Below are 15,097 nucleotides of genomic sequence, written 5' to 3' on the forward strand. Positions count from 1 at the left end.
CCTTGCACTCTCTGGATGTGGTTCAGACGAGAAAGGTTTATTAAAGGGTTACCGAGTCCTTCAGGAAGTCGGACTCTTTGTTACATAGTTACATAGTTACATAGTTAGTGAGGTTGAAAAAAAGACACAAGTCCATCCAGTTCAACCCATGATGCGTGTGTGTTTGCTTTTAACCGTACATTGTGTACCCCTGTATGTTGTGGTCTTTAAGGTGTACATCTAATAGTTTTTTGAAACTATCTATGCTCCCCGCTGATACGACTGCTTGTGGAAGAGAATTCCACATCCTTACCGCTCTTACAGTGAAGAACCCCTTACGCACTTTAAGGTTAAACCGCCTTTCCTCAAGTTTTAGTGAGTGGCCACGTGTCTTATTGTATTCCCTTTCTCTGAATAGTTTGTTCCTTATGCTAGGGTCGCCAGTACAGTATTTGTACATTGATATCATATCCCCCCTCAATCGTCTCTTCTCCAGAGAGAATAGGTTCAGTGCTTGTAGTCTTTCCTCATAGCCGATGTCCTCCATTCCCCTAATTATTTTTGTTGCCCTCCTCTGGACTTTCTCCAGTTCCAGCACATCCTTCCTGCGGACCGGTGCCCAGAACTGGACAGCATACTCCAGATGTGGCCGGACCAGAGTCTTGTAGAGCGGGAGAATAATCTCTTTATTTCTGGAGTGAATCCCCCTTTTTATACATCCCAGTATTCTGTTGGCTTTGCTTGCGGCGGCTTGGCATTGCATGCCACTGCCAAGCCTGTTGTCTACCAGTACCCCCAAGTCCTTTTCCATCCTAGACTCACCCAGAGGTTCACCCCCTAGTGAATAGCTTGCTTTCTGGTTTCTGGCACCCAAGTGCATTACTTTACATTTTTCTACATTAAACCTCATCTGCCATGTGGTTGCCCACCCCGTTATTTTGTTCAGGTCTGCTTGCAAGATTTCCACATCCTGCATAGAAGATATTGGCATGCCTAATTTAGTATCATCTGCAAATACTGAGATTGTACTAGATATCCCCTCCTCTAGATCATTTATGAATAAATTAAACAGGATTGGTCCCAGGACAGAACCCTGGGGGACCCCACTTTCCACACCCGCCCAATCCGAGTACTCCCCATTAATCACCACCCTCTGGACTCTCCCCTGGAGCCAGGTCTCTATCCAGGTACTCACCTTATGATCCATACCTACCTTCCTTAGTTTGTACAGTAAGCGTTTGTGAGGAACGGTGTCAAAGGCCTTTGCGAAGTCCAGATACACCACATCCACAGGCTTACCTTTATCTAGGTGGCAGCTCACTTCATCGTAGAAGGTTAACAGATTGGTTTGGCACGAACGATTTTTCATGAATCCATGCTGATTTCTACTTATAATACCATTTTCATTACTAAAGTCTTGTATGTGGTCCCTTATCATCCCCTCCAAAATTTTGCAGACTACTGATGTTAGGCTGACCGGCCTATAGTTACCCGGGATATATCTCGGCCCCTTTTTAAATATTGGTACCACGTTGGCTTTTTTCCAATCAGCTGGCACCATACCCGTCTGTAAACTATCCTTAAAGATCAAGAATAATGGTCTGGCAATCACCTGGCTGAGCTCATTAAGAACCCTCGGGTGCAAGCCATCCGGTCCCGGGGATTTATTTATGTTAAGTTTCTCTAGTTTAGCTCTAAGTCTATCCTCTGTTAGCCATGGCGGCACTTCCTGAGGTGTATTATTTAGTTCGGCCTTACAAGCGGGTTTCGTGTAGCCCCCCGATTCCTTTGTGAAGACTGAAGAAAAGAAATTATTTAACACTTCCGCCTTTTCTCTGTCCTCAGTGGCCATTTTTCCTTTATCATCTTTTATGGGGCCAATGTGCTCTGGCCTGGCTTTCTTACTGTTTATATACTTAAAGAACTTCTTGGGGTTCTTTTTGCTCTCCTCCGCTATATGTCTCTCGTGTTCTATTTTAGCCGCCCTGATTTCATCTTTACATTTCTTATTACACTCTTTGTAGTGCTTAAATGCTGCCAATGACCCCTCAGTCTTGTATTTTTTGAAGGCCTTTTCTTTAGCTCTAATATACATTTTAATGTTGGAGTTTAGCCACCCAGGGTTTAGTTTTGCTCTTTTAAATTTATTTCCCTGTGGAATGCACTGGCCCACTCCCTTGTTAAGTATGCTCTTGAAGCACTCCCATTTTTCCTCCGTGTTCTTTGTTCCCAGGGTTCTATCCCATTTGATATTTTCTAGCAGCGAGCGCAGTTTAGGGAAATTGGCTCTTGTGAAATTCAGCGTCCTTATATTACCCTTGTGTTTCCTATTACTGTAATTAATACTGAAACCAATTGACCTATGGTCACTGTTCCCTAAGTTGTCCCGTATTTCTATATCCGTGATCAGGTCTGTATTGTTGGTAATCAGTAGGTCAAGTACCGCATTGCTTCTTGTCGGTGCATTCACCATCTGACCCATGAAATTGTCCTGCAAAACATTTAGGAACTGCCGAGCCTTGGCTGAGTGTGCGGTTCCTTCTGCCCAGTCTATATCTGGATAATTAAAGTCCCCCATTATAATGACATTTCCCATCCTTGCTGCCAATCCTATCTGTAACATGAGGTCCGCCTCACCCTCCTCCCTCTGGTTGGGGGGCCTATAGCATACGCCCAATATTACCTTCCCCGCCGTGCCTTCCCTTTGAAGCTCTACCCATAGGGATTCTGCCTCGTCCATAGCTCCATTATTAATATCATCCCTCATATTTACCTGTATACTGTTCTTAATATACAAACATACCCCTCCCCCTTTTTTACTTTCTCTATCTCTGCGATAAAGGGAATACCCCTGAATGGACGCCATCCAGTCATGAGAGCTGTCAAACCAAGTCTCAGTTATCCCCACAAAATCTAAGTCCTCCTCAAATATCAGCAGCTCCAGCTCTCCCATCTTGTTGGCCAGGCTTCTGGCATTGGTATACAAACCTCGTAATTTTGATCGGTTATATTTATCCTCTTTTGATGTTTTTAGGCTGCTCTCTTGATTTTTCCCCGTACCCACCCTGGGTATAGGAGCTCCGCACACCCTATCGCTAATGCCCCCATTTCTGCCCTCTGAAACTTGCTTTCCACTGGGTAATTCTACATCTGTACCCTCCCCCCCATTCCCTAGTTTAAAAGCCCCTCTAACTTTTCGGCCATCCTCGCACCCAGTACGGCTGCACCCACCCCATTTAGGTGCAATCCGTCCCTACCAAAGAGCCGGTGACCGACTGAGAAGTCGGCCCAGTTCTCCAGGAACCCGAAACCCTCCTTACTACACCAGCTCCTCAGCCACTCGTTAACTTCCCTAATCTCCCGCTGCCTCTCTGGTGTGGCTCGAGGTACAGGTAGTATTTCGGAAAATATTACCTTGGAGGTCCTAGTCCTCAACTTAGCGCCTAAGTCCCTGAAATCGTTTAGGACTCTCCGTCTTCCTCTGCCTATGTCATTGGTACCCACGTGTACCATGACAGCTGGGTCTTCCCCAGCCCCACCCAATAATCTGTCCACCCGATCCGCTATGTGCCGAACCCGAGCGCCCGGCAAACAACAGACTGTTCGGCGCACACGGTCTTGGTCACAGATTACACTGTCTGCCCTTCTAATAATTGAGTCCCCTACCACCAGCACCTGTCTTTCCTTTCCCTTTCTCCCAGCCTCACTGGAGGAGTTCTTCCCCTGGCAGCTAGGGGCGTCCCTCTGCTCCAGCAATGCTGGTCCCTGACTGGTTTCCCCAACATCACTCAACGGGGCGAATCTGTTGGGGTGCTCCAGCCCAGGATCAGCCTCCTTGCCTTGTTCCCTTCTACCCCTCCTAACTGTCACCCCTCTACTCTGCTCTGATGCCTGCACCTCCGATACTCCGCCCACCTCTGTGCAGACCCCTGCCTGCACCTGATTGGTACAATCCTGGCTCTCCTCCGGCATGGACATTCGTCTCAGTGTTGCCAGCTGCTTCCCTAGATTCAGGACCTGAGCTTCCAGGGAAGCAACGTGCTCACATTTTGCACATTTGTATTCGCCTTCGATCACATGATCGAGGAACGCATACATATCACAAGATGTACACCGAGTCGCATCTCCACACCCGCCGGGCATTGTACCTACTATCTAATCTAATGGGGATTCAGTAATTTAAGCCTATCCTATGTGGCTATTTCCTGGCTTCCTAACGCTACCTTCTCACCCTCTGGTATTCCGCTCCACTCACTTGACACTCAGTTGCACAACACTCACAATCTCACAGCCAGGTCAGACGCACAACACTGAGTCGCACCGCCCGGTCAGACGCACAACCCTCAGTCGCACAGCCCGGTCAGACGCACAACACTAAGTCGCACAGCCCAGTCAGACGCACAACACTAAGTCGCACAGCCCGGTCAGACGCACAACACTAAGTCGCACAGCCCGGTCAGACGCACAACACTAAGTCGCACAGCCCGGTCAGACGCACAACACTAAGTCGCACAGCCCAGTCAGACGCACAACACTAAGTCGCACAGCCCGGTCAGACGCACAACACTAAGTCGCACAGCCCGGTCAGACGCACAACGCTGAGTCGCACAGCCCGGTCAGACGCACAACACCGAGTCGCACAGCCCGGTCAGACGCACAACACCGAGTCGCACAGCCCAGTCAGATGCACAACGCTGAGTCGCACAGCCCGGTCAGACGCACAACACTAAGTCGCACAGCCCGGTCAGACGCACAACACCGAGTCGCACAGCCCGGTCAGACGCACAACACCGAGTCGCACAGCCCGGTCAGACGCACAACACCGAGTCGCACAGCCCGGTCAGACGCACAACACCGAGTCGCACAGCCCGGTCAGACGCACAACACCGAGTCGCACAGCCCGGTCAGACGCACAACACCGAGTCGCACAGCCCAGTCAGATGCACAACGCTGAGTCGCACAGCCCGGTCAGACGCACAACGCTGAGTCGCACAGCCCGGTCAGACGCACAACACCGAGTCGCACAGCCCGGTCAGACGCACAACACTGAGTCGCACAGCCCGGTCAGACGCACCACGCTGAGTCGCACAGCCCGGTCAGACGCACCACGCTGAGTCGCACAGCCCGGTCAGACGCACAATGCTGAGTCGCACAGCCCGGTCAGACGCACAACACTAAGTCGCACAGCCCGGTCAGACGCACAACACCGAGTCGCACAGCCCGGTCAGACGCACAACACTGAGTCTCACAGCCCGGTCAGACGCACAACACTGAGTCGCACAGCCCGGTCAGACGCACAACCCCTATCGCACAGCCCGGTCAGACGCACAACCCCGAGTCGCACAGCCCGGTCAGACGCACAACCCCGAGTCGCACAGCCCGGTCAGACGCACAACGCTCAGGTAGTAACAGGTACTCCCAGATACTCAGGTACTCACAGATACTCAGGTACTCACAGGTACTCACAGATACTCAGGTACTCACAGATACTCAGGTACTCACAGGTACTCCCAGATACTCAGGTACTCACAGGTACTCAGGTACTCACAGGTACTCAGGTACTCACAGATACTCCCAGATACTCAGGTACTCACAGATACTCCCAGATACTCAGGTACTCACAGATACTCCCAGATACTCAGGTACTCACAGGTACTCCCAGATACTCAGGTACTCACAGATACTCACAGGTACTCACAGATACTCAGGTAGTAACAGGTACTCACAGATACTCAGGTACTCACAGGTACTCAGGTACTACACTACACCCTCAGTCAGTGTACAATCTCAGTCACCAGTCTTACTTACCTAGTGTATGTCCCTTTAAGTCTGACTCTAGCAGTTCCTGGCTTTTTTTTTTTTTTTCCCTCAGACGGTCAGTCTCCGCTCTGCACCCGCCTCCCTCTGTCACTTCCCGGTCAGCCTTTGCTCCGCTAGTCTCCTCTGCTCCCTCTCTGTCAGGGGGGGGGGGGGGGTCCGCACCACTCGCCGCCCGCCGCAAAAAAAAAAAAAAGGGGGGGGGGGGTTTACTGTACCGCTCGCCACCCGCGATAAGAGAGGGGGGGGTCCCGACCCGCTTGCCGCTCGCTTCTGGGGGGGGGGGGGGTTCGAGCGCCGCTCCCCGCCGCTGCTCTCCTGGGGGGGGGGGGGGTTACTCACACGCGGTCGGTCGGACGGTCCTCGCAAAGGTTTGGCTGTGTCCGCTGCGACCAATTCAATCCTCCTTTCCCTGTGACGGTGCATTCTACTAGAGCGCTGAGTGCCTCTTGGGCTTTTCGCCATCAGGCCTCTTTTGTACAAGTTTTTAAGGCAGCGACTTGGTCGTCTGTGCACACCTTTACCAAATTTTGCAAGGTGGATTTGTTGGTATCTTCGGATGCCTCTTTTTGCTGCAAGGTTTTGCAGGCTGCTGTTTCGGAGGAGAATGTTTTTTTGTTATTCTCTTAGGGGTCTTTTACCTGGGTGAGCGCCTGTTTTTGGTTGAGCTCCATGTTGCCTGGTTGGCTAGGTTTAGCCTCTTGGAGTTGACGTTACTGTCTGGTTGCGTTTTTCCCACCGCTCATGTTTATACTGCTTTGGGACGTCCCACTCAGCTCATGGAGATGAAGCTGCGTTTGTCGATGGACGATAGAGAAAATTAGTCTTTTGTAAGATCTTACCGTAAAATGTTTTTCTCTAAAATCCATCGACAGACGCAACACCCGCTCCTCTGTATGGGGATGGTTCTTTTGTCTTCACTGCTTGCAACTAAATTGACGTCCTGGGCTGTGGCAGTGGGGGTTATGCCTGGAGGGACAGCCCCGTGGGCGTGTATTTGTTAAAAGTTTTGTACTAATGTACTGCCTAGACTACTCCTGCAGGTGGCAGCATAACCCACTCAACTCATGAAGATGAGGCTGCGTCTGTCGATGGACATCAGAGAAAAAGATTTTACGGTAAGATTTTACAAAAATCTTACTTTCTCTGATGTTCATTGACTCTGTTGAGTTGGGTTATTTTTCTTCTGACACTGCTTGCAACAAAACTGAATTCCTATAAGAGTGTGGGAGTATATCCCCTGGGACTGCCCAATAGGCGTGGTAAAGCTTTTTCCTGCCTAGTGTCCTACTCCTGTAGGGCGCAGCATAATCCAATGGTTAATACGATTCTGGAGGTGTGTCCATTAATGAACATCAGAGAAAAGGATTTTAAGGTAAGACAAAAATCCAATTTTTCCCTCGCAGGGGTTTTCAGTATTCCTTTAATCATAAACACCATTCAGCTCTTTTGGCTCTTGCAGTGCATGCAGCCGCTTGGAAATGACGCGGGAGTGACGTCATCGTGGCTCCGGCCAATCACAGCGCCTGAGCCGCTGAACCCAGAAGAGACGCCGTGGGATCATGTCAGCGCCCGCAGCGGTGTCCGGGGGTCCGTGTCTGGGCTTCGTTCTAAGGTAAGTAATTCATAATGAGCTAGTATGGGATGCATACTAGCTCATTATGCCTTCGTTTTGCAGGGTTTTTTTTTTTATTATTTTTTTTTATTTTAGGTTTACAACCGCTTTAAGCAAACCCCCAGGCCCAACTTGGCTCTCCCTATCAAAGCACAGTGTAGCCATGCATGCACCTCCCGCAGCACTCTCCAGCACAGGGCAGGATCCTGCTTTGCTTACCTGTTTGTTAGCAGGAAGAGGCGCTCCAGTCCAGTCGGCGACGGTCACTCCAGGCCGACACACCCCGGTCACTCCAGGCCGACACTCTCCGGGCGCGGGTGGTCACTCCAGGCCGACATCCGTACCAGGCCGACACTGCACTGCGGTCACTTCACTCCTCTAGGTCAGCGCCGGTCTCACGCCACGCAGCTAAGCGAGCTGCGAATGCCAATGCCTGAGCGAGCCCGAATTACAGTACGTACGGTCCGGTCGGACGCATGCGGTTGCTCTCCTCAGGCTCTCACTCCGTCTGCAGGTGGGAAGAACGTTACGCCGGGGTGGTGCACCGCCCCCACGCGTCACGTGACCAGGACTGTCCCGGGATGTCCTCCTGTGATTGGTCCAGGCTGGAGTCTGGACCAATCACAGCCAGGAGTCCAGGAAAGTGGGGAGTGTCTGGGCGCATTGCTCTGAGCCCCGATGACCCCCAGAAGGCCGCCAATCGGCGCCTCTGTCTGCCTCACGTGGGAGGCAAAACCCCACCCCTCCCTTACCCAGCACTAGGTCCGGCCCCCCCTAGTGGGCTAAAAATTTTTTTTTTTTTTTTTTTTTAAATCTTTCTTTCTACTTTTAGGGGGGGCGGTGCCCCTGTGCCCCCTATTGGCCGGCCGCCACTGGCCAGAAGTGAACAATGCTCTGCCGGAGGCCAGAACAGTTCTGGCCTCCGGCAGAGCATTGTTCACTTCTGGCTTAGCAGCAGGCAGGCCGCAGGTGTAAAAAACAGATAACAGTCAGCTACACACTGTCACTGCTAGAAAACATGTGCCATGCCAGTTTGCTTGTTACATGTGATGTGACAGCCAGGTGCACATTTTCAAGTTGAAAATGTGCACCTGGCTGTCACATCACATGTAAAAAGCAAACTGGCATGGCACATGTTTTCTAGCAGTTACAGTGTGTAGCTGACTGTTATCTGTTTTTTACGCCTGCGGCCTGCCTGCTGCTAAGCCAGAAGTGAACAATGCTCTGCCAGAGGCCAGAACCACAAATCCCAGTGGTGACTGTGGTTGTCTGTGGTGTGTTTGTGTGCTGCTGTGCTGACCTTTGCTTACCTGTTGTTGCTGCAGGCCTTGGCTCCTGTCCTGGTCGTGGGTGTGGTGGTGGTGTTTTTGGTGTCTCACAGTCACAGCAGGTCACAGTCGACTCCAGTCTCAGGCAGTCAGTGACTCTAGCTCCAGGGCACTGGGCGGGCGGGCAGGCAGGCACTAGTGACAGACTAGTGAAGTCCACTCACTGACTCAGAGACAGACTGTCAGTATCTGTCTGCGGTGCGGCGCCGGCGACTGTCCCCGATTCTTCCCGACATCAAGGCAGCATGGGTTCCCGCTGGCCTCTAGCTCCACCCCCGACCTCTTCACACAGCACAGTCACAGCGTCCATCGACCGACTCCACCCCCTCCTCCTGAGCTACGCTGGATGCCGCTGCGGAGCCGGCTGCCAGCTGAGCCAAGTTGGAGTGGGGAGTCGGGGACAGCGGCGGCCAGCCACGGCCGGGCCAGATGATATTTGTGGTAATTTAGCGGAGGGGCGGGCGGCCAGATTGCGGTAATGCGGCGGCCCTCAGATTCCGCGGAATCGGCCGCGGAGAGACCAGCAACGGCCGTCGGCCGGACAGGCGGACACTCCATCATGCGCCCGGACTCAGAGCGGAGGCCTCGGCGGCCCACCGGGCATATGCCCGGTCCGCCCGATGGTCAGTCCGGCCCTGCACCATTTTTGCATACCATTATTTATAGTTAATTGATACGGCGATCTGCCATGTGGAATCTTTGACAGTGCCTCTCACTTCCTGGTGTCTGGACGATAATTGCTATCCACAATCTGTTTGTCTGTGTTTGTTTGTTACAATATTGGTGTCATTACACTGTCCTTTTGTCTGCACCCTTTGATAGAATTTCTGCACTTGCAAAGTTGAACCATACCTATTTAATGTTTTTTTGATACACATTACATAAAGAATAAAATATTCTTTTGTTATATCCCTCTGTGTCTTTATTAGTTCACCCCAAAAGGCTCTCTTTTTTTCCACTAGGGGTGTACTCACTTTTGTTGCCAGCGGTTTAGACATTAATGGCTGTGTGTGGAGTTATTTTAAGGGGACAGCAAATTTACACTGTTATACAAGCTGTACACTCACTACTTTTACATTGTAGCAAAGTGTAATTTCTTCAGTGTTGTCACATGAAAAGATATAATAAAATATTTTCAAAATTGTAAGGGATGTACTCACTTTTGTGAGATACTGTATATGAAAATCGATCAGTCATGATGTACTGATGGTCTCTCATTTCTTGAGGCCTAAAAATGTCAGGACAGCACAGATATCCCCAAAAATAAACCCTTTTTGAAAAGTAGACAGTCCAAGGTATTTAGTAAGAGGCATGGCGAGTTTTTTTTTAAGTTGTAACCTTTTGGAAAATGAAGACATAAAAAAGGCTTCTTAAAAAATGTTTACATACTATTACCAGTGCAGTACAGCATCATCCTATAACTGGTGTGGCGGTGATCAGGAACACTGGGGACTGTTTTTTTTTTTTTTTTTTAAACATATTACTCTGGGGAGCTGTTTAGGATTTTCTTTTTTTTTATATACACATTATGATTGCTTATAACTGTGCCTTTTACAGTTATAAGCAACCATTTTTTCTGAACACTCATTCAGTGTTTACTGTTGTGATTAGTGTCCACAGCTAATCCCATGGTACAGATGGGCTGTGATTGGCCCTGTCTGTACCATTTGATGACTGTGACCAATCAAGAGCTCATCACAATAGTACACAAACGGCATGTAGCAAAGCCTTTCATTATGAACAATTGTCATGTGATCTGTTGTAATTGGCCACAGCGATGATGGAGTACCGGCAGCGGGCGGATACAATGATTTTGTCATCGTTCGTGTCCAGTGGACGCGGCAGTTCAAGCCGGAGTGTGGTCTGATCCTGGGAGAACATCATATGATGTCCTCCCAGAACAACTGGGCAGACAGTTTATGCCTTAAAGCGGAGTTCCAGCCATTTTGTGTTTATTAAAAGTCAGCAGCTACAAAAAGTGTAGCTGCTGAATTATAATAAACACACTCACCTCTCCCATGATCCGATGCCGCCGGCAGGAACCTCGGTTCTCTCCCTCTTCTCCCCGCAGCGCCAGCATCATAAGTGTGGGCAGTCGGCTGTGACAGCTTGCGGCTTCACAGCCGGGTGCACGCTGCGCATGCGCTGAGTCGTGACGTGTCCCAGAAGATTGCAGGGGAGGGGGAGAGGAGAACTAGGTTCCCGCTCTCCCCAAAAAAAAAAAATGACATGCCAAATGTGGCATGCCAGGGGGTCAGGAGCTCTTAAAGCAGAAGGTCTACTTTTTGGTGAAACTACGCTTTAAGTATCACTTTTACCTCTTCCTTCCTAGCCTATTGAAAATGACGGCTTGCCGGAAGGAGGTTTAACCACTTTACCACTGGAGGATTTTGCTGTCTTACGTCCAGGCCACTTTTTGCGATTCGGCACTGTGCGACTTTAACTGACAATTGCGCGGTCATGCAACGCCGTACCCAAACGAAATTTACGTACTTTTTTTCCCACAAACAGAGCTTTCTTTTGGTAGTATTTGATCACCTCTGTGCTTTTCATTTTTTGCGATATTAATAAAAAAATGCGACAATTTTGAAAAAATAACAATATTTTTCTACTTTGAAAGTTAAAAAATATCCAATATATTCAATTTTTGTCATATATTTAGGCCAAAATGTATTTAGCTACATGTCTTTGACAAAAAAATCCTCAATGAGCGTATTTTTAACCGCTTTAAGACCGAAAGATTTTACCCCCTTCCTGACCAGGCCATATTTTGCGATTCGGCACTGCGTTACTTTAACGGACAATTGCGCGGGCGTGCGATGCTGTACCCAAATTAAATTTATGTCCTTTTTTTCCCCACAAATAGAGCTTTCTTTTGGTGGTATTTGATCACCTGTGCAATTTTTACTTTTTGCGCTTTATACAAAAAAAGAGCGAAAATTTTTAAAAAATAACTATTTTTCACATTTTATTTTAATGAAATCCCCCCCCCCCCCCCCCAAAAAAAATGTAAAAATCAAAATGTTTTAACTTTTTTTGCCAATTTGCTTTCTGCTACATATTTTTGGTAAAAAAAAATCACAATAAGCGTATTTTGGTTGGTTTGCACAAAAGTTATCGCAGCTACTAACTACGGGAAATTTATGTCATTTTTTTTTTTAACTAGTAATGGCGGCGATCTGCAATTTTTTTTTTTTTTTTTTTTGCTGGACTGAGACATTGCGGCGGACAGATCGGACCCTTGACTGACATTTTTGACACTTTTGGGAGTACCAGTGACATTACTACAGTAATCAGTGCTATAAATATGCACTGTTACTGTAAAAATGACACTGGCAGTGAAGGAGTTAATTTTTATTTGTGATCAAGGGGTTAATGTATGCCTGGTGCTTACTGACGTGTGTGTGGGGAGGGGACTGTGTGACACAGGGACAGATCGCAGGTTCAGCTATGCTGAATCCTGCAATCTGACCCTGCCTGTCACTTAGGAGATCGGCCCGCTTTGTTTACACAACTCTCCTGGGCCGACTCCATCTGTAACTGAATACAGCGGGAGAGCCTCTGGCGGCACGCGCGCGCCGCCCACAAGGGGAGGAGTCCAGCGACGTAGGTCTACGTCGCTGGACGGAATCGAGCCACTTTGCCGCAGTTGTACCCATGTGAGTGGTCGGCAAGTGGTTAAGTGATTCCAAAGGCAACAATTGTATGTTCAAAAAAACAAACTATAATACTTATCTGCTCTATGGAATGGTTTTGCACAGAGCAGGCCCAATCCTCTTCTTCTAGGATCCCCTGCCAGTGCTCCTGGTCCCTCCCGCCTGTTGAGTTCCCACATAAGAAGCAGCTTGCTATGGGGGCACTCATGCATGCTTGCTCCCAAGCTCGCTCTGTGTGTCCATTGATGCACAGAGTCAATCTCGACCCTGCCCCGCACACTCCTCACTGGCTGTGATTTACAGCTGCTGCCTTGTCCAATGAGAGAAGAAAGGTGCTGCTCCTGTGCACATCGCTCACTGCATCGAGATTGGGTTTAGGTAAGTATTTGGGGGGATAGCACTGCATGAAGGTTTTTTTTTACCTTAATGCATAGAATGCATTAGGGTTTAAAAAAAAAAAAAAAATCTTTATTTTACAGGTGCAAGCTGTTGGGCATGAAGTGGTTCCAAAAACTAAAGTTATCAGTGAATGCTTTCACGGTCCTGTCTTTCCAGGATGCCTTTTTTTAAGCGTACCCTTTAAATTTGTTACATTTTGTCTTTTTTTTTTTTTTTTTTTAGTGATGATGAAGGGGATGAGGATGACAATGAAGAGGATGAAGTTGATGATGAGGAAGAGGATGAGGAGGGTGAGGAGGAGGAAGAAGAAGAAGAGGAGGAGGAGGAAGATGATGAGGAAGATGAAGATGATGAGGAAAGAAGGGACGAAGAGGAGGAAGATGAACAGAAAGTGGGGATGTCAAAGAAAATTTTTGAGCCAGTAAATATAAATTATATTTTATTGAAACTCCACATTATAATGATCTTCTGCTGTCCAAGCTATAGCTATTGCTTCATTGACGGTTTTATTTTTTACACCCGTGTAAGGCTGGTCATACATTATACACATTTCTTGAGGTCAAACCTAAACACTTTAAATTTGTATGCAATCAGGCAGGCCTTTGCATTACATAGTTAAGTTGAAAAAAGACACAAGTCCATCTAGTTCAACCAATAAAAAAATTTTTGTTAAAAAAAAAACAACAACCATACAATCCCATATAAACAATCCTATACCCACAGTTGATCCAGAGGAAGGCAAAAAATCCCAGCAAAGCATGATCCAATTTGGTCCAGCAAGGGAAAATTTCCTTTCCGAATCCCCCGAGAGGCAATCCTTCATCAACTTTACCTAGAAATATTAGTACCGAATTATATTATGTACTTATAGGAAAGAAACCAGGCTTTTTTTAAAGCAATTTTCTGAGCTGGCTATTACCACCTCTGGAGGAAGTCTTTTCCATATTTTCACAGCTCTTACTGTGAAGAAACCTTTCCAGGATTGGAGATGAAATCTCTTTCTCTATCATTCATTGACAGACGCAGCTCTGCTTAATTGTAGATAATAGGGTTATGCTCCTCCCACTAGGGATAGGCACTAGGCAAAAAAAAGTATTGTCTTCGTCTATAGGGGCTGTCCCAAACGGCGTAACCCCTCAGGCTTTGCTATACTCAGTTTGTTTGGCCTAGTAACACGGATAGGACCTAGTTCCCTGCTGGGACTTTGGTCTTAGCTGTAGGTGTAAAGAGTGAGAGTGCCCCTGGTCCTCAGTGATGACTTTAAAGTGAGTTTCTCAACACCAAGTTCACTAGAAGGACCTCATATGTGTTTGTACATGTTGATCATACCCCCCCCCCCCTTAATCTTCTCTTCTCATTAAGAGAGAATATATTCAGTTCCTCTAATCTATCCTCAGAGCTGAGCTCCTCCATGCATTTTATTTGTTTGGTTTCACTTCTCTGCACTTTCACCATTTCCCCAATATCCTTTTTGAGAACTGGGCCCAAAATTGAGCTGCATACTCCAGATGAGGTCTTACTAATGATTTGTACAGGGGCAAAAGGATATGTTTCTCTCGAGAGTCCATACCTCTCTTAAAAGAAAGGACTTTGCTTGCTTTGGAAAACGCAGCTTGGCATTTCTTTCTATTATTAAGCTTATGATCCTAGTTTAGGGTAAATCTAAAGGAAGTTGAATAGGAAGATTGTATAATGTTTGGCCAGCCTTAGACTGCTTGAGAATATTCTAGTTTTTGCCATTGTATACAGAACCAATATTGCCAGACTACTCTGGGCCAACTTTTTTTCCTTCAACTCAGAGGATGGATAAGCTCTGAATTTAAATATCTTTTCAGTTTTTACCATTCTTTTTTTCCTGGGGTTTAACCACTTCTGGACCGGAAGGATTTGCCCCCTTAATTACCAGGCCATATTTTTCAATTCGGCACTGCGTTACTTTAACGGACAATTGCGCGGTCGTGCAATGCTGTACCCAAATAAAATTTATGTCCTTTTTCCCCACAAATTCAGCTTTCTTCTGGTGCTATTTGATCACCTGTGCAATTTTTATTTTTTGCACTATAAACAAAAAAACAGCGACAAAAAAAAAAAAAAGAAAAAAATGTTTTCACATTCTGCTGTATAACGTTCCCCAAAAAAATTTTAAAATCTAAATTTTTTTAACATTTTAGGCCAATTTGTTTTCTGCTACAACTTTTTAATAAAAAAAAATCACAATAAGCGTATTTTGATTGGTTTGCGCAAAAGTTATTGCGTCTAACTGGAAAGATTTATGTCATTTTTATTATTATTATTATTTTTTT

At 47.4% G+C, this 15,097-nt stretch overlaps 1 protein-coding gene across 1 annotated transcript in view; it reads left to right on the forward strand.

The window, feature by feature from the left end:
• The window catches only part of RANGAP1 (Ran GTPase activating protein 1), a 355,492-nt gene that overhangs the window by 296,761 nt on the left and 43,634 nt on the right, over positions 1 to 15,097 (forward strand). The window contains exon 11 of the mRNA XM_082265579.1: positions 13,017 to 13,215. Within this exon, the coding sequence (XP_082121705.1) occupies positions 13,017 to 13,215 (199 nt within the window). The remainder of the gene's footprint in view (positions 1 to 13,016; positions 13,216 to 15,097) is intronic.

The sequence above is a fragment of the Pelophylax lessonae genome (assembly GCF_965119305.1).
Source record: "Pelophylax lessonae genome assembly, chromosome: 8".
In the NCBI taxonomy this organism is placed as follows: domain Eukaryota; kingdom Metazoa; phylum Chordata; class Amphibia; order Anura; family Ranidae; genus Pelophylax; species Pelophylax lessonae.